The 19887-nt window shown below is 41.3% G+C and overlaps 1 protein-coding gene across 1 annotated transcript in view; it reads left to right on the top strand.

The window, feature by feature from the left end:
- LOC115261461 (protein eva-1) overlaps positions 1-19887 on the top strand; it is a 553839-nt gene that overhangs the window by 528686 nt on the left and 5266 nt on the right. The window contains exons 9-10 of the mRNA XM_029863136.2: positions 11119-11366; positions 11873-12059. Of these exons, the coding sequence (XP_029718996.1) occupies positions 11119-11366; positions 11873-12059 (435 nt within the window). The remainder of the gene's footprint in view (positions 1-11118; positions 11367-11872; positions 12060-19887) is intronic.

The following is a 19887-nucleotide window of genomic DNA, read 5'->3' as shown; positions in this document are numbered from 1 at the left end:
ATCAAATGGCATCTTTGAATCGATTGGTTTCGATAAAGAACTAAGTTTTCTAGAGCAAATAGCTCAAAAGTAGTGCGTTTTAATTTATTTTTGTCAATTATCTTTGAAAAATCCGTAATAATTTAAAGTTCTTTCTTCGGCAAAGTTGTGGCCCCTGTTCCACTTTACCATTCGTTCTTTGACATCAAACTTCTATCTCTTATCGTTTTGTTGCAATTTCAATTTTTTTTTTACTTATTCATTTATTTGGAAGGCTCGGGCGCCACATGGGCATAACTGAGCCGAAATCTTTTGTTTTTTTACAATGGTTATACATTTTACAATTTATTACTGCCTTAAAACTATGTTAGTTTGGGAAGCCGAAGTACTCGCGGCTGTTTCGAGGTTAAGGATTGAAGAAAAAAAATGGGAAGGACGGATTTATGGGTTTAAAACTAAATTATTTGCTAACTTATACTAAAACTTTGATGGGACAAATTGTCCATATCTGTAACGGAACCAAAAAGAAAGGACTTTATCGGTAGAAAACGACAAGAAGAGGACAAACGGAAGGGGGTGACGACAGACAGGGGCGAACAACAAAACCAAAAGGCGGACAACGAAAACAAGGAACGTACTACATCAAACTCTGACATCAACACGTTTCAAAAACTGGTAAATCAGGTTCATGTATTCCAAATCAAGTCCTGCCAACACTTCTCTAACGGGTTTCTGTTGTTTTCCTCGGACCCGGAGAATTTCATGCAGCTCAGATCTGACCTCACGATACTCATTGCATCCCCACACGACATGTTCGATATCCTGGTAAGCCACGCCACAGACACAGAGATTGCTTTCTGAGAGCCCAACACGGAAGGTATGTGCGTTCAACAAATAGTGGTTGGACATCAACCGACACATTACACGAATGAAATCGCGGCTCAAATCCAACCCTTTGAACCATGGCTTCTTCGACACCTGTGGAATGATGGAGTGCAACCATCTACCCATCTCTCCATCTCTCCATTTGTGTTGCCAGCTGATCAAGGTCTCCTGACGGGCCAATTCAAAAAATTCGTCGAAGGCGATTTGACGCTCATAAATATCGCCTTCGCTAGCGCCCACCTTAGCCAGAGAGTCCGCTTTCTCATTGCCCGGAATTGAGCAATGTGAAGGGACCCAAGCTATGATGATGATGTATGAGCGTTTGGACAAAGCACTCAAGACTTGGCGTATTCCTTTCAGGAAGTACGCTGAGTGCTTCATCGGTTTCATTGACCGAACAGCCTCCAGAGAGCTTAGACTGTCGGTAAAAATGAAGTAGTGCTCAGGTGGGAGAGTGCGAATGTACTCTAAGGTGTAGTATATAGCCGCTAGCTCAGCAATATATACCGAACATGGCTTTTGAAGCATAAAGGTGGCGCTATGAAATTCGTTGTAGACACCGAATCCAGTCGAATCATCGGTTTTGGAACCATCTGTGAAGAACTGTCTGGCCCCGCTAACATGCCCGAACTTACTTGCAAAAATTTGTGGAATACCTATGGAACGAAAAGATTCCGGTATACCGGTGATCTCATCCTTCATAGAGAGATCAAAATCCACAGAGGAGCTGTCGAAGTCTGAGAAGTTGTCACGATTGGTGTTAACCGGAGATGGGCTTACCTCCAGCGTCATGTACCAGTAGTACACACTCATAAAACGAGTTTGGGGATTCTGTTCGAGCAGCTTTTCGAAGTTTTCTATGACCAACGGATTCACCACCTCGCATCGGATGAGGAACCGGAACGACAACTCCGCAAAGCGGTCTGTCAGAGGCTGTACACCAGCAAGTACCTCTAAACTCATTGTGTGAGTCGAGTTCATGCAACCTAACGCGATCCGAAGGCAACGGTACTGAACCCGTTGAAGCTTCAGCAAGTGTGTTTTCGCCGCGGCTTGAAAACAGAAGCTACCGTATTCTAAAACCGATAGAATGGTTGTTTGGTACAGCCTGATCAGATCTTTCGGGTGTGCTCCCCACCATGTTCCGGTAATAGTTCGCATAAAGTTGATTCGTTTTTGGCATTTCTGTATCAGATACACAATGTGCTTCCCCCAGGTGCATTTGGAGTCGAACCAGACGCCGAGGTATTGTGAAGACATGCTATGAGTGATTGTCTTACCCATCAGAACGAGCGGAAACTTTGCCGGTTTGTGTTTTTTAGAAAAGACAACCATCTCAGTTTTCTCCGGAGAGAACTCGATACCCAGCTTGAGAGCCCAAGTAGACAAATTGTCCAAAGTATCCTGTAGTGGTCCTTGCAGATCGACTGCTATTGATCCCGTTACAGAGACAACACAGTCATCCGCAAGCTGCCTTAACGTGCAGTTTTCCATGAGACAATCATCTATGTCTCTAACATAAAAGTTGTAAAGAAGGGGGCTTAGACATGAACCCTGGGGGAGGCCCATGTAGCTAATTCGTGAAACTTTCAAGTCACCATGAGCGAAACTCATCTGCTTCTCAAACAGCAAATTATACAAAAAGTTGTTAAGAATTGGGGAAAGGCCACAGTCGTGTAGTTTGTCGGAAAGAACATCGACACAAACTGAATCAAAAGCACCCTTAATATCCAAAAACACTGAGCCCATTTGCTGCTTTTGAGCAAAGGCAAGCTGAATTTCTGAAGAAAGCAACGCAAGACAGTCGTTCGTACCTTTGCCTCTGCGGAAACCAAACTGTGTGTCTGACAACATGCCATTCGATTCAACCCATTTGTCCAGTCGAAAGAGAATCATCTTCTCCAACAGCTTCCGTAGACAAGACAACATCGCGATTGGACGGTACGAATTATGATCCGACGCGGGTTTCCCGGGTTTTTGAACAGCTATCACCCTCACTTGTCTCCAATCATCCGGAACGATGTTGTTATCCAGGAACTGATTGAACAAGTTCAACAAGCGCCTCTTAGCGACGTCGGGGAGGTTTTTAAGCAAGTTGAACTTGATTCGATCCATTCCTGGAGCGGAATTGTTACATGAAAGAAGAGCAAGTGAGAATTCAATCATTGAAAACGGCCTATCCATGTCGTCCCTATCGTCGGAAACATCACGAATTATTCGCTCCACGGGCACGGAATCTGGACAAACTTTTTTTGCGAACTTGAGGATCCATCGAGGAGAGCTTTCTCGATCCTCGTTGACCGACGACGCGTTACGCATTCTTCTACCGACGTTCCAAAGAGTTCTCATCGAAGTCTCGCGCGACAAACCCTCGACGAACCGACGCCAGTAACCGCTTTTCTTCGCCTTGATCAAGTTCTTGAACTTGCTTTCAAGGGAAGCGAACCGCTTGAAGTTTTCGACCGAACCGCGTTTCCGAAACTCTTTGAACGCCGTGGATTTCTCGCGATATATTTCTGTACACTCACTATCCCACCACGGATTGGGGGGTTTTCTGCGAACCGACGGACCTGGCACTGGTCGACGTTGTGCCTGACGCGCACTACTGATGATCAGTTCTGATAGAAACTGATACTCTTCCCGCGGTGGAAGGACTTCTACCGATTGTTCACCGTCGATAATTGCTTCTGCGTACTTCTCCCAGTCAATGTGCTTGGTGAGATCGTAGGCGATGTCGATAGATGGAGGTTGATGTGACCCATCGGAAATAGAAACAACAATCGGCAGATGATCACTACCATGAGGATCCTGGATAACCTTCCATGTACACTCCAGCGATAGTGAGCTCGAACAGATTGAGAGGTCTAATCGGCTGTTTCTAGGGCTGCCATCTTGAGCTGGAGGTGCCACTCGTGTAACTTCTCCGGTATTCAAAATTGTCATGTTGAAGTCGTCGCAGAGGTCATATATCAACGTTGAACGGCTGTCATCGTACAGTTCCCCCCAGCCTGTACCATGGGAGTTGAAATCTCCCATGAGCAGCCGAGGCTCGGGCATAACCGAGCAGATGTGGGCGAGATCCCTGCGAAATATTGCAGTTCTCGGTGGAAGATATATGGAGGCAACACTGAGGGTTTTACCTCGGATAGTCACCTCACATGCGACGGCTTCAATGCCTGTCATCGGATGAAAATCGACTCTGTAAAATGAGTGCTGCTTCTTGATCCCTAGAAGCACCCCTCCGTAAGAGTCGGATCGATCAAGGCGAATGATATTATAATCGGGAAAAGGTAAGGTTACATCAGGTGTCAGCCATGTTTCGGATAGTGCAAAAACATCGCATTGTAAATTGTAAACTAAAAATTTAAAAACGTCTAATTTCGGTGTAATACTACGACAGTTCCAGTGTAGAACCGAAATCGTATCTTCGACCTCGGTGGTTAAATTAGCCATCGAAAGATACGATTGTCGCAAGGAGGGGCATTTTAGAAGCCAACTGCTTCAAAAGAGGGGTCACGCAAGGAAGAAGTCCTTTTACAATGTTCTTCACGGAGTCTGAAGCATTGAAGAAGCTGAGGATGATGTCTACAATGCCAGAGAGCGTAAACAATGGCGCACCCTGAGGTTGCTCCTGGTGCTCCGAATGCTGTCTTTCCGGTTGAGGATTCGAAAAACGTGGGACATCTGGGATTTTAGATGTTCCCGGGAGTGATGGAAAGTCTCGTTCGTCCTGGATTTTGAATCCCGGAGGGGAACGTTTTGTGGCTTTCTTACCACTCTTCAAATTTGTCATGGTGGGTTGGGGGTCGCTGCTAGGCAGATTCCGAGGTTTTTTGGTGGGTCTCTGGAGCCTCATCTGTTTCCTCGTTTCACCCTTGAAAACAAAGGGAACCCCGTCCCCGACCTGAGAGTCAGAGCCCTGATCATCGAGAGATAAAGACGAGTAGATGTTACGGGATTCAACGGTCGGGGCAGCTTTTTTCAGCATTTCGGCGTAGCTTCGCCGTGATCGCTGCTGCAACGATCGTTTTTGATGTTTTTTCTGCTGTATGTACCTTGGGCAATCAATCAGATCATGTGGACGGTCGCTGCCACAATAAACACACTTGGGCGGCGTTTTACACGCACCGTCCACATGTCTCTCCCCGCATGTTGCACAGCGAGGTTTATTGCTGCAGTACTGGACGGTGTGGCCCAGCTGCTTGCAATTGATGCAATTCATTACCTTCGGTACATACAGCCTCACAGGTAGCCGAAGTTTGCCAATCACCAGCAGATCTGGTAATGCAGATCCGGAGAAGGTCACAGAAAATTCTTCAGATGGTGTGTAAACCTTCTTCTCGCCCTCCTGGGACACCGAATGCAGTTGCCGGCAATCCAGTATCTGGACAGGAGGAAGAGAAGGGTTATGGAAACGACCACAGCCTTGCATGATCGTTTCGCAGGTCAAAGATGCGTCGGCGACCTTCCCCGAAATCTCTATCGACGCGCTTGGTAGGTAAACGAAGTACTCAAGTGTAAACAACTCGCAGGCCACAATCTCATTAGCGTGTTTACGGTCGCCTACTGTCACCCGAAGCTTAGCTGTACCGACCATGTCAATGGAGACAACGGAAGAATACCGCTTAGTCAGATCCTTGCTGATTTGAACGGTGTTCAAACGTTTGCCTTTGGGTCGGAAGAAAACAACATATGGCCCGCCAAAGTCGGGAGGGTAGGCCTTGAGGCGGGGGGACGTCGAAACAGATTTACTGTTGGTGTCCATTGCAGAAGCACCAGGGTGAAGGGAGACAAAGGGATTAGCATTTACATCGCCTTGTTGGCTCGAGCAGTCCGATGCCAATAACGAAGCTTCGTTGATGCGGTACGATGTTCCCCCGCCATCATCATCATCGCCCATTGTGGTAGCTAACTACCACCACGGGTCACTCAAAAATCTTAAACTACCACTATCACAGGGACGAGAAATAATCAAAAAACAAGGGACAAAATTAACGCTACAGGAAAAGTGAGAAAAAACTGCTTATGTACCAAATTAAATCTAATCAAAGAGTCAGTGGAGAGGAGGGAACAACGAGAGGTAACTTTATGTACTTATCTTTGTGCACTCTGTTTAGCCACAGGCTCGACGACGACAGGTCCAAGCGATCGGATGGCCCGCACAGGGAGGAAGCGAGCTGCTGCTGAGCGCCCGACGCTGCGCTGGTGTGCGGCGGTTGAACGCTCTCTGCTCTTCTCTCGGTGGGCTGCTGCTGTCGACGACGATGAGCTTGGGTACTCACTGGAAGAAGCCGATCACGGCCGCGCGAGCGGCGCGGTGTGCGGGGGGTGCTGCACTGATGTGCTCGATAATCGGTCAATGCGCCACGTCATAAAATGAAAACGTGAACTTTACTCAAACTAAACGAACTTTTGCGGCAAAAATTGTGGCCTAGCCAACCGCACGCGTCCCACTAGGGATTTTCACTTCAACACTTGATCACTCGGGAAACTAGCACTGGAAAAAGCCACCGAACTGGATAGTATCGGGAGACAAACCGGACGAACGAAAAGTTGCGACTGTCTCGCACGAACGCTCGCCAAAGAGTCTTTTCAATTTTAACATCGCATTTCAGATCATAAATTTGCAACTGTCATGGAAAGCACTTTTTTGCGCATTGTGCCACACATTTAAATCAAAATTGCAAGAAAACGATAAGAGCTAGAAGTTTGATGTCAAAGAACGAATTGTAGAGTGTAACAGGGGCCACAACTTTGCCTAGGAAAGAATTTTAATTTATTACGCATGTTTCAAAAATAATTGACAAAAACCAATAAAAATACACTATTTTCAGCTATTTTGCTCTAGAAAACTTAGTTATTTAACTAAACCAATCGTTTGAAAGAAGCCATTTGATAGAAAATTCAATAATCTTTCGAATGAGGGGGAAAAAACTTCGATAAGTTTGACCATTTTCAAGTTATTGCGAGTTAAGGCAATAAGAGTCAAAAACATGGGAAGTTCAATAACTACGTAACGGTTGAGATTTGAGCATATCCGTAGAACAATTTTTTTCACCATTTATGGTCCTCTATCACCTTCTAAAAAGTTTGCACTCAGGAACCTAACACCCTGTATAATAACAAAACAAGATATAAAAACTGGTTATGTGATTTCGTAGTTATTATTTTGATATTCTCCTCTGCTCGGGAAGCTGATCTGGCGATACTGGAGTTGCAACTGCGGGCGGTCAATCAAGCTCAAGCTCAAGCTCAATTTCGTTTTGTTTCGAAAAATACCGAGTGAGTTCAAAATTCGTATCGATCTCACGAAACATTTTCGAATTTCGTTTTGTTTCGTACCGAATCAAATAAAAATAATCGCAAAGTTTCGTTTCAAATCGCTTTGAAAAAATCCAACACCGCATACCCTTACACGGTAATAATCCTTGTTTAATGACCTACCTCGGAATTTGAAATACGGACCATTAAAAAAGCCACTCGATTCGTTCACTTCACAATGAGAGTTCATTTTGTAATCTTGCGTGCAGGCACCTTGCAATGAACAGCGCCTCAAGTATCCAAGGATCAAATTGGAAACAGATGAGGGGCTGTCCATAAATGACGTGGCCATTTTTTCTGAACCCCCGTCCCCCTTCATGGTCTTGCGTAGCATTGAGCTCAACCTCTCCCCCTTCTACGCAAGGGTCTTTTAGCAGAAACCCCCTCTTCAACCTCAGTGGCCACGTGGTTATGGATGGTCCCTGATATGTGTGTAGATGAGGCTTCGAGCTCTAATTTTTTTCTTGCTGATCTGGTAAAGTTGGCAAAAAAATACTTAATCAATGATTGGCTTACCGCATAGGGCATCATACTTCAGCTTCAGCTTAACAAAAAAGGATTACAAACGGAACAATACTGCCTAGTTAAAACACATAATGGAACAACAGGGGACCCATGTAGCTTGTGTCATGCCACGCCATAGAAAAACGTTCTTTTATTATTATTATTTTTTTACCATTCCAACTACATAGTACCGTTCTACGTAAGGTGAATTGGGGTAAGATGCCTTTTTTCAAACTTTCATCGTTTTCTTTTTCATTTTTAGGCATAGGTAACTAAACAATATTTTCTTGATTCCATTCGCCTCCATGTGTTTTATAATGTCACTGAAAACACTTGGTTGATAATATGTAAAATCACCAGAAAACCTTAATTATAATCAAGTTGCCAGTATTCATTGGGAAATTGAAAGATTTTCCGTGGGTTTGCCTGCCTGGTTTCTAGAAGGATGTTTTATTCAAACATCTCTTGGCACCATTCACCTACAGCAACAATCAAATCACATTCAAGAATGATTGTATGGGTTGAGCTGTTTTACCCCACCTTGGCATTTTGGACTTTGTTCCTCTATTCACAAGGTGGACTCTCACAGCAGCACAGATTGACTTGGAGAAGAATGAGGATTTTATGCTAAAATTAAAATACTCTATCATTTACCGCCCGCAATCGACAATAAGCATTTTAAGCCAAGCTGATGGAACTTCGCGGCTGGGTGAATCGTTTTCGGGCCATTGACAAGTTAATCGAGGCTATTTTTCCCGTGCCGCTTCTTGCGCGCTGCCGGAAGAAGAATACAAATGACCTAATAAGCTTGAGCGCTCATTGTAGATGAACATCTTGCGGCCGCCGAAAAAACGGAAAGGACAATGAAAGGAGGAAATATGTTAGCCAACAAGTCAAACCTGCTGCTGCTCGTGGATTCGAGAGAAGAAACACAGCAGCAGCAAATTGTGAAATTCGCACCAGTCGCAGAATTGCGTTGAATAATGACTTTGCAGAATCGTTCCGTCTTCCAGGGGAGAAATATGAATAGTGGTTTCATAGCATCCAGGAAGTTAAGTGAAGCTCATTTTGAAGGGCGAATTAGATTTTGGGAATGGTGGTGATGATGAAACTCACGGTATCCAGGACACCTTTGAACGAATTCGGAATGAAATAATAAAACACGGAGTTTGTGTGAATCATTCCTGCTAAAAAAAAAAGACGAAATAAAAAGCTTTTTGTACGCAAAGGTACATCAAACCCCGTTATTAACTATCGCTTTCGGTTCAACCAATCCAGTAATCTGCACAACAAGAAGTGTCATAGGGAATGATAGGAGAAAATCGATATGTTTTGACATTCGCAGAATAACTGTTCTGAAAACTTAATGTAGGGAAACAAAGTCCAAAATGCCAAGATGGGGTAAGATGGCCCGTTGCATTGGCTCTACCCCATTTGGCATAATGCCGTTTGGCATAAAGCCATTTGGCATAAAGGCCATTTGGCATAACAAATATGATGTACATTCTTATCAAGAAAGATGAAACGGCTTAATTTCTCAATGAAAATTGGCAACTTCTGGTATTTCGTGCTTGAAATTAAGGTTTTCAAGTGATTTTATTATCAACCTTGTGTTTCCACGGAGATTGAGACAAGCATGGAGGCGCATGGTTGTTGATGTCTACGCTATTTATGTTAAGGGTCATTTAAATATGACGACCTTTCTTTGGTGAGGAGGGGCGAGGGGGTTTAACACATCATGTATTGATTATACGAAAAAAAAATTGGGACAGAGTGGGAAAAAGGAGTCAGAAATGTCCGAGAATAGATGGACGTAATGTTTTAATGTTTACATGAAGTGGCATCCTACCCTATGGCAGAAACTTCTTCACTTAAATCTGCAGCTAGTAAAGGATGCATTATTTTTCTGCCGGCAACTGTATCTACTATTGTTTTCTGATATCTGGTGAGATTTCATATGATTCCTATATAATAGAAATATAGCAACCATCGTGTATTTTGAGTAAATGCAGTATGTCATTGGGCCTTTTCAAAGTACTATAGAGAATCTCGCTATGCGGTTATAATATAGACTGTTTCAGAAATTAAAAATACACTTTGTTTTGTAAATTAAATGAACTGTTATAATGATTTTTACCTACTTCTTTCAGAGTATAGCATATTGTACTCCATATTTTTATATTTCCTTTCAATTGTCTTGATATTTTAAAGAACAGTCGAGTTCTCTAACAAATAACTATTTTTTTCAAATTTGCATTTGCACAAAGGTGTTTTTTAATGTTTTCAACATTATATATCACTAAATACCAAAAAATATCTAAATTTTTATCACATCCGCTTTCTCAACAAGTTGTCTAAGGAATGCCTTGATCAAAATTTGGGAAAATCGATAAAGGCATTTCTACAACATTTTTTCGGAGATCAAGTTTCTCATTTTTTAAGGTTTTCTACGGAACATAAGAACTACTACACAGTTTTTTAGCTTTCCTAAACGCATTTAATCTAAACATACTTATTTTTTCAGCTCATTCGATCCTTCAGATGGCAAAGCTTGTCATACCATAAAAACGAATGCAGTACGCAGTAATTGAGACATTCCTTTGCTTAACGTTCGTTGCTACTGGTGTTGTTGAGCAATTCGAAACAAAAATTTTTGTTTTGAGAAGGCCCGTAATGGTGGTTGTTGATCAAATATTCCAGTAAAAATTACTCTTACCAATCGAGAAATATCTTTTATTATCGATACAGCCATTTTTATTGTTTTTGGAAATTAAATATTTTATCTGTGAGATGTTTTTCCTTCCTACTATGCTACATTTTTTGACCACTTTGTGCAACTTCAAATTTTGATTATCTTGTTTACAGAGCCCTATTTTTTAACTTTTACCAAAAACATCAACAAAATTAGTATTATTTGCTTCGTTAGCATGTGTACTATTAGAGCTAGAAGAATCTTTTTTGGATTATGAGCTCAAAATGAAATGGCAGGTTATCGTTAGTGTATTTATAATTTCTGAAACAGTCTATACATAAAAGATGCTTTCTTAATTTTAAGTATTTTTCTCAAGTCTTACCTATCAAAACTTTATAACAGCAAAATTCTATGGACAGGTAGAATAATCAGTGTCCAACAAAAAAAACCCCTATTTAAAGAACTTTAATTCGCCATATTACCAAAGCTGTCTATTTCCTGATCCAGTGTCATTCAACTCTCATAATCCTGTAGAATGCAAACAGTTGTTAGCCCAACCTTAACATAGAACCAATGTGTGATTATTATGTGAAAACTCGCATCCATCATCGATAATGACCCATCATTAAATTTCCTTTGAAATAATTTCGTGCCTGGAACAATTGTTACCATCTGGCTCACATTGTAGCCGCACCTTAACTGGAAAAATGGTTCAACGTTTCTTTGTTTCTTCACAGAGCACCAGGAAAAATTCTACATCTATCTGGCGGTGGCGGTCGCCGTAGCGATTCTTCTCTGCCTTTCGATAGTGATTGGACGTGTGGTGCTGCGGAAACGTCGCACTGGCAAGGAAACCGATAAATTTCAGACATCAAACACAGGTGAAACGACACTCCCAAATGGCTTCACCGACGATATATCGGAAATAGATGCGGATATCGATTTACAAACTCCCCTGCCGGTGCCGAGCGTATCCCGGAGTGATGTAAGTACTCAGAAGCTCCAGAAGACCGGATGAGAACCCTTTCTGGTTTGATTCCAGTGACCGCATCGTGTTGTCTGTTGACGGCAAGATACTTTCGCATGTTGAAAAGTCATTCCATGTGTTCGGAATAACATACCTGTTATAGAAAATTCACTCAAGCTTTTCACTATTGTTTCTGAATGTTCAAACTTTTCATTATTTTTGAAAAGGGAATAAAATTTATACAATTGATATTAGTATCCACAAAGAAACCAGCATGAATCATCATATCTATTCTATTCGAAATGCTCTGAATGCAACCGTAATTATTGAACAAGGTAATTTCTTTGATGCCACACCTCATTGCTGAGAACCAGACTCTACCATCCGTTTCTATGGGAAGGAGTTTCCTCTGCTATCAGGTAAACATGGAACGGCTTTGAAACATGCAATCATTTCCGCCAATAGTTTTGCCCTACAAGTCTCGGTTTTCGATCCGCTCTACAAACAAGCGTTTCTTTTCGCAGAGCTACGGAGCGTATACGCCCTCGCCGGGCCCGTACGGAAATCTGGGCCCATCTAATATATCACATACCTCAACCACAATGTTGGTGCCGCCGTGCTCGATGAGCACGATGATGAACGCCACTCCGCCCGCTGGATACCTGAGTGGACCAATTAACATTATACCATCGCAGCTGGGCCAAAGCATAGGTATGTACAGTTGAGAATAATTGAGACACCATATCCCTTACCAACATCGTTAGAACAGCGAAGCAATAACAATAAATTGGGTTATAATTAGGTATAGTTCTGAAAAAATATTTTAATAAATAGGTATCAGAAAATTTATAATAATTAAACGAATCACAATGCTTAGTGGTTAATGATAATTTTAAACAGTGCTGAAAATGTAATTTCGACATATCTGAATTCAACCACCCAAGTAATCAAAAGGTTCCGCTTCCCATGACAAAATGCACTTTCGAATTCCGCGAAGTTCAGATAAAGTTCCAAATAGAACTTTCTGGCTGCTTAAAAGGCTAACGATGAGCCTTTCTGGAACTTCGGTCACAAGTTTCGACAAGGCTCATTGTTAGCCTCTTAAGCAGCTTAAAACTGCTTAAGATGCTACTCGGAACTTTCAGCTTCATGGAAGTTCATTTCAGTAGCAATGTGTTTCAATTAGCATTAGTATTAGCATTAAGCGAGTCGCACAAATTCGTAGGTGGTAGGGGTATTAGGGGCATAATGGACACCCTAAGCAAATGAGTACGTTAGGCCTGTATAACAGAGTAAAACTCAACATATTATCAGTTGTCTTACAACTTTAACTTGTTTCCTACGTCTTTCAATAATTTACAGCAGGTAGAATGTCTTTGTTGTGAAGAAATAATGAATTATAAACCGTGTGTTTTTCAGTGCTGGCAGGAAAGGTACAGGGCGAAATGGACACCCATCGGGGCATAATGGACACCCCTGCATATTTTCTGTTAATTCTGTGGTTACATCGGCCAGTTAAGTAATTTGCCTACGGAGATCAATACCACAGATATAATACTCCATTTTAGACGAGTTTACATAACATCAAAGTTAATTAAATAAACTTTAGGCTAAAATAATCGGATTGATTTTTTCCAAACTCTTTAAAACGCCTAACAGTATGCAATGCGCGTACATCCATTCGTAACTGCCAGTGTTCATTTTGCCCCGAATCGACTACAACATTAAAATTGCTATTTTAAGTAAATTCTGATCAAATATAAAATACTTTTTCCATTGGTAAATCTTCGTATACATGTAGATAAGCTAACAATTCAATTGTTTTAATGGTGGACACACTCAAACATTCGTAATACCTTATTTGATGATACTTCGAAATTATAAGAATTTCACCATATGAAAAACATATTTCACTTTCAATGATATTTTGGTTATTTTGTACACCAAAACCTCCATTTAGGTAATGAGTCGGGACTGCCTAAATAGAATTTTTACCTAAATGGATTCATTACCTAAATGGATTCAGTTTATTACCTAAATGGATTACAAGGTTGCGAAGAAGTTCAACAAGGGAACTCTCCCTTGTAGTAACTCTACTAGGAGATTTAAAGGAGATCATGCGGAGATTCAGATGGCTTTCAAGGAGTTTCAGGAGGGGGTGGGTTTCAGGAGGGGAGGGGCTTCAGGGGCGTTTTCGGGGTTTTTGAAGGGTCTTAGATCAGAATTGTCATTCAAATGACTAGCTGGGCTCGAAACACAAAAAACCTTGCGAAAAACCCTGCAAAATTCCGCCAGACTGAAAAAAATATTGAATGTCGGGTCAAAGTCGGATCAATTTTTATCGTATGTTGGGCCATTGTTGGACCAACATCGAACAACTGTTGGGTCTATGTTGGGTTTGGTGGCCAAAATAAAAACAGGTGAATGATAGGTTGATGTCGGGTTTGACGTCATCAATGCTGGAGCTGATATCAATTGAATGATGGGAGGATGGTTGATTATCTCAATTTCAGCTGGAAATGACGCTGGATACTGACACTTTCCAACACTGCAAGGAAGGGGGGGGGGGAGTTTAGGGGGCAACATTGCATCCCCCTCCCCCCATACCCACCCCCTAACACCACTCACTACTTCTTTCCCATAAACCAATCTTACACCTAATCTTAAGTACTCCAACTGATCTGAACACAATCAAATTCCATTTAGGTAACGTTACCTAAATGGAGGGACCTAAATAGATTTTACCTAAATGGATCCTACCTAAATGGAGGTTTGAGTGTAGCAATATAAATGATACTTTTGAAATGTAGAACCATGACTTGTTCCTTTACACTTATGCATTAAAAGTTTTACATAAAAGTCTACGGTTTCGGCAATAACAGGGGTGTCCATTTCGCCCCGGTTGTCCATTATGCCCCTAATCCCCCTACAGTCCTAGACCGCTGTTATGAGGGTTGCCTCTTTCCCGTCCGAACCAAAGCACAAAGATTTGGGACTAATCATTGACTCTTAGACAAGACTGACGCAATCCTTCAATGGTCGAGCACTGTCCTGGCCACGTCCTTGCGACTGCTGAGGAATGAGAAAGGATAGTTAGTTTTGAACACCTATGAAAGATGTAAACAACTCTACGATCTCTCAGGCCTAGGTGTCACGGGAATTTGGGTGTTGTTAGTGGAAGGGTGAACTCCAAAGGATACGCTTGGTCAACGTTCAGGCAAACCATTGTTAGACTGCTTCGCTTCAGTTGTCTGCCCAATTCATCCAGGTTTCCTCGTCATCTTGATGGCATTTGGTTGAATTACTATAAATCTGAAATATAAAATAATATTAACATCGTACGTCAAATAAGCTACAAATTAGTAATACGCTCGCCACAGTTACATTTTTTACAATATTATTTATATCATACGATAAATTTACCTGAATCCTGCTGAAATAAAATGTTAATTAGCTGTACATTGAAACAAAAATACTACAAAACACAAAAAAGTGCATCAAACTTTGATCTTGGAATATTTATAAATACGGTAAATATCAAGATCAAAATTTGATTTGGTAGATCTAACACCGCAACGCACCATTCTAAGGTGATCTACCCACGTTACGGGAGCCGTCAATAACATAAAATGATCTCATGACAAAATATTCCATTTGCTGACCATTTAGTAAATTATTTAAAAATTGGTAGAGTAAATACTGAATGTCTAATTTTGCTTTTGTAACTGATTTTGCAATTGGTGAAATATTATCGATCTTTTGCGAGTTTAATGAAACATCGCCGTTTTAGCACTTATTAACAAAATAATGACAAAACTTGAAATTTGATTATTCTAATGGAAATAATTGACATTTGGAAACTTCGGACCAGTATTCTTAATTTTTTTTTCTCAGGGCTGGAAAGCCGTTTCGTGTAGTACAATCATGCAGTCAGAAACCTGTTACGACAGTATCGACGTAAGGGTTTCGGGTAAATATACAGGGGATAGTTCGTGGACTGCGACGAGATGAACTTTTATGCCCAGGCATGGGAAATGCCATAAAAATGTATTTTTTTTTTATTTGCTAATTTATCTGTCTCTATAGTAAGAAATGTTTAACGATGACATCATTAGCCAGATAAAAATTTCCAATAAAATCACCATAAACTACCATAAAATAATGATAAATTTTATTACTGAACAACAAACTATTTTGTACGCGGATTTTTTTTATGGTTAAGATATGTACATAACAACACCTATTTTCTATTGTAAAAGGGGCTTTTCCAATAAGTGCTATGGTGGAAAACCATAGGTTCTGTAGTTGCTCTATCGTTTGAAACATTTAGCAATGTGTTTCAATTGACATTAAATGTTTTTCTTTGCATAAAATAACTGTTTAAGAATACACGAATAAAAGACAAATTTGAAATAATCAAATCAATGAATATTAGGCTAAAACAAAAAAAAATGTCGCGCACCGGATTCGAACCTATAGTTGCTGCGTGAGAACCCTACGCTCTACCCCATCACTACAGATACGATTGAGTGAACAGCAGGTGAAGTCTGACTTGAATCGAATTTATGTCGGCAACTAGTTTTGCACGATCGCGGGACAATTGCGATGGGGATCTCGGTCGGGTCGCATTACTTACTTACTTTCAGTCCTGGGCACCCACGGTTGTGCAGAGGGCCGAAACCGTCGGGCCGCATTGTTTGGTGAAAAAGTGACGCGATCGCGATGCAATTCGATGGGAAGCTCGGTCGGGCCGCATTATTCGGTGAAAAAAGTGAAAAAATGACGCGATCGGGCCTCATTGTTTGGCAGAAAAAGTGAAAAATTGACGCGATCGTAGGACAGTGGCGATGAGGCTCTCGTGTTGTATCGTCTAAAGCGGAAAGTGAAGAAAATTTAATAAACATTTGATAGCCAACGGTCTATTGTCTTCGATGCAGACAATTATTGATGGAGTCAGGCGGGGGAGCGGTCATCCGACGAGATGGATGTGGGTGAAATCATTGAGATATTTCTTTATATTCTAGAAGAAGTCGAGCTAATTTCGCCGATGCAGATTCAAGAAACTCCTTTAAAACCACAAAGTACAGTAATATCAAAAAAATATCTTGCAGCTCTTACATTGACTTGATATTGAAGCAATATGTACAAATGTTAGAAGAAAGTAATTCATGCTCACAATAATTAGGCTTTACGCTTACCGTGCCTAGGAATGAATGGTTAGGGGGGTCTTATAAAGACCTAATCGCAAACAGCGCATGTGGAGTACCAGGGCACCCTCCACAGTATTTGCCCTTACTGTGCTAACCGGAGCAATAGCGCGGTGGACCTTGTGTTTCTCCGAGACAATCAGCTGCCCTTCTTCAATCTCATACTTGAGGCTGAATAAGGGCAGGATTATGAAGATGTTATATTTTAGTTTAAATTTTCACCTATATGGTTTCACATTATGCGTTTAACACAGTGTATTCTGTGCATCCTCGCCTTTGGCGCACTCAAATCGATATCGATCTGACTTTATTGTTGCTGTTCTTTTTTGTGCTGTGATTGTTAAGAGCTTAATCTTGCCTAGTTTGGGTAGTGGCTACGGTTAGGATAACTCAGATCAATCTTCAGCACAAAAGAACAGCAACGATCAATCTTTGTAGACTTATGCAAAATGGTACAGCCCAAGTGGCGTTAGTCCAAGAACCTTACTTTTGTAAGGGGAATTTCTATCTAGGCAACCTTGTGAAACCGGTGTTTGCTACTTTCAGTAAAAATAAAATGGCAAACTTATGTGTCATGCCTCGAGCATGTGTGCTTGTCAACAACGCAATCGTTGTTACACTCATCTCTGAACTAACTACTAGAAATGTATGTGGTATCACAATCGACACGGAGAAAAATAATTAGTAAACACAAACAAATTTCAGTTTGATTTAACCGGATTTTTATGTTGAATTGGGCACAAACAGCATATTGGTTTGATTTGACTACCTCGGGCAGTTATTTTTAACCAATATTGTTGGTTGTTTATCCGGTAATTCAGCCGTTAAATTCTACAAACATCCGTTTGAAAATACCATTCCGTCAGTTGTTTTATTTTGACAGACGAGAAAACAACCGTTTTGTTTATTGTTTTCAACTGCCGTTTACAGTATGTTTTGACTAAACTTTGGTTTGTTTCTAACCGTCATGCCCGTTTAGAACAAACCAAATACTTGGTTGAAACTACAAACCAGTCCGTTCAAACCCCCCCCCCCCCTTCCTCTCCCCTTCACCCTTTGTTGTTCCTAAAATTTTCTCCAAAAAAAAATATGACGCAATAATTACAAACTAATTTGCAACATCTTTTATTTTTGTAAGTCATACAAAATCTTGTGCACGATCACCAACTTCTAACAAACGGTATGGCAATCATGCCTACGGTGTGTTGCGGTGTCGTTCTGGAAGACTGCTGTTAAAATAAATCAGTTGGTCTTTCAGTTGTCGGTGAGCTTTTCCGAGGGTTCTGCCGGCGCTGCTGGCCTTCTGGTGTCGTGGTGGGTTCCTGGGTTTAATGGTATTTATGAAGGAAACGCAAAAATATCATGATCCATGAGTTTTGTATGATCCGCACCTCTGGCCGCACTAGTTTTCCTGTGAAGAGCAGCGTTGACGGTGGTTCGGTCGTGTGCGAAAACTCTGGAATCCTCCATGAATGCGAAGTCTGCGTGAGTCCGTCGAAAATCGGGATAGCGACGAATTGCTGTAAAAATGTAGGATCGATGTATCTTTTGCAAACCTCAACCGGAAATACTTTTATTGTTCGGTTTATTTACTGCATAATGAACCATCCCCTACGGATGATTTCAAGCAAGTCATTGCATACTGCACTTCAAAAGGCCTTCCGCTAACACAGCGTAACAAAAATTAACTTTTGGTCTGTCTCAAGAGCAAACTTATGTGTCTCTGACAGATTTTGGGCCGCTGAATCCGAATCCAGGCTCAGATTTGCTCCAGCACGTCACAATTTTGAGCTATACCTCAACTTAAGGGCAAAATATGCGATTTTGGGCTTTTTTGACTGTAAACCAATACGCGTGGAAATTTTTTTAACCTTCTTCGTGCATTAGCTTACGCGCACGTCGCTGGCCTAGTGCACGTTTAGGGGTCATAATGACCCTAATGCACGAAGAGGGTTAATCAATCAAAGGATAAATTGGTCAATTAACATCTAAATTAACGACTCATGCAAAATATTTCGTTTAACTTAATCGAATTTGATAGATTTAAGCGATTTTAAGAGACACATCAGTTTGCTCTTGAGACAAAAAAAATGTTGCGCTGTGTAATTGTTGGCAGTGATGCTAATGCTCACCATATAATCTGGGGCAGCTCAGACATCAATTTGAGAGGCTCCAGTTTGATGGAATACTTAAGTAGTACAGATCTTGAATTACTTAACATAGGCAACCGCCCAACCTTCATGGTATCTAGTTGTTGGCGGCGTCGGGCTCTTCCATCCGTGCGTTCCATAGCGAGAGTGTGAGAAGTGAGCATCGTCACCGAAGCGTACAGTATACGCAACCGGTCAACTGAGGTAGAATGTCGTTGATGTTTGTATCGGCATAAGAATGACAACGGGGTGTTTGGAGAAACGTAAAATCAAAATAATAACAAACGCATTCAAAGTGAGCAGAAAGAAAAGTAAAAATTGTGTAAATAACATCGGGAAAATAGCATAGAAATAGTGAAGTTAAAGGTAAATGTTGAGTGCCTGTTAAATAGGATGAGGAAGTTTTGGAATGTTTATTCAGTACACACTTCCCCGGATATGTGGATATTACATCTTCGGATGAACCTGATGTCTTTTCTTGTAGTTATGATTCTTTAGCTTCGGCTCGGAGTATCATAAATTACGAATCGATTGAATGGACACTTATTAGCTTTGCTCCTTTCAAATCTCCTGGGGCAGATGGGATTTATCCTATTTTGCTTCAAAAGGTATTTGACCATTTCAAACATGTTTTGAAACAAGTACTTGTTTGCAGTTTTGCTACAGGATATATTCCCAAATCCTGGCGGGATATTACTGTTAAGTTTTTTCCGAAGTGGGTCGTGCGTCGTATGAAGAAGCAAAGAGCTTCAGACCTATCAGTTTGTCCTCTTTTCTTCTGAAATGCTTAGAACGCTTTGTCGATCGTCACATCCGTGATGTTCATCTGGCCAATGTGCCTCTTTATGTGAACCAACATGCTTACCAATCTGGAAAGTCCACTGTGACTATTTTACATAAAGTTGTTTACGATATCGAGAAGGCATTCGCTCAAAAGCAATCCTGCTATGGTGTTTTCTTAGATATCGAGGGTGCCTTTGACAACGTACCTTTCGATGCCATATTGGAAGCCGCACGGGGTCATGGTATATCTCTAATGATTTCCAATTGGATTCACCAAATGCTCAAAAACCGACATCTCTTCTCGACATTGCGTCAAGAGGCGATTAGGAAATTGAGTGCTTGTGGATACCCCCAAGTGGGAGTCTTATCATCACTTTTGTGGAATCTCGTAGCAGATAC

The sequence above is a fragment of the Aedes albopictus genome, chromosome 3 (genome assembly GCF_035046485.1).
Source record: "Aedes albopictus strain Foshan chromosome 3, AalbF5, whole genome shotgun sequence".
Classification (NCBI taxonomy): domain Eukaryota; kingdom Metazoa; phylum Arthropoda; class Insecta; order Diptera; family Culicidae; genus Aedes; species Aedes albopictus.
The sequence above is the reverse complement of the archived record's forward strand: the minus strand, read 5'-3'. Positions and strand labels throughout refer to the sequence as shown.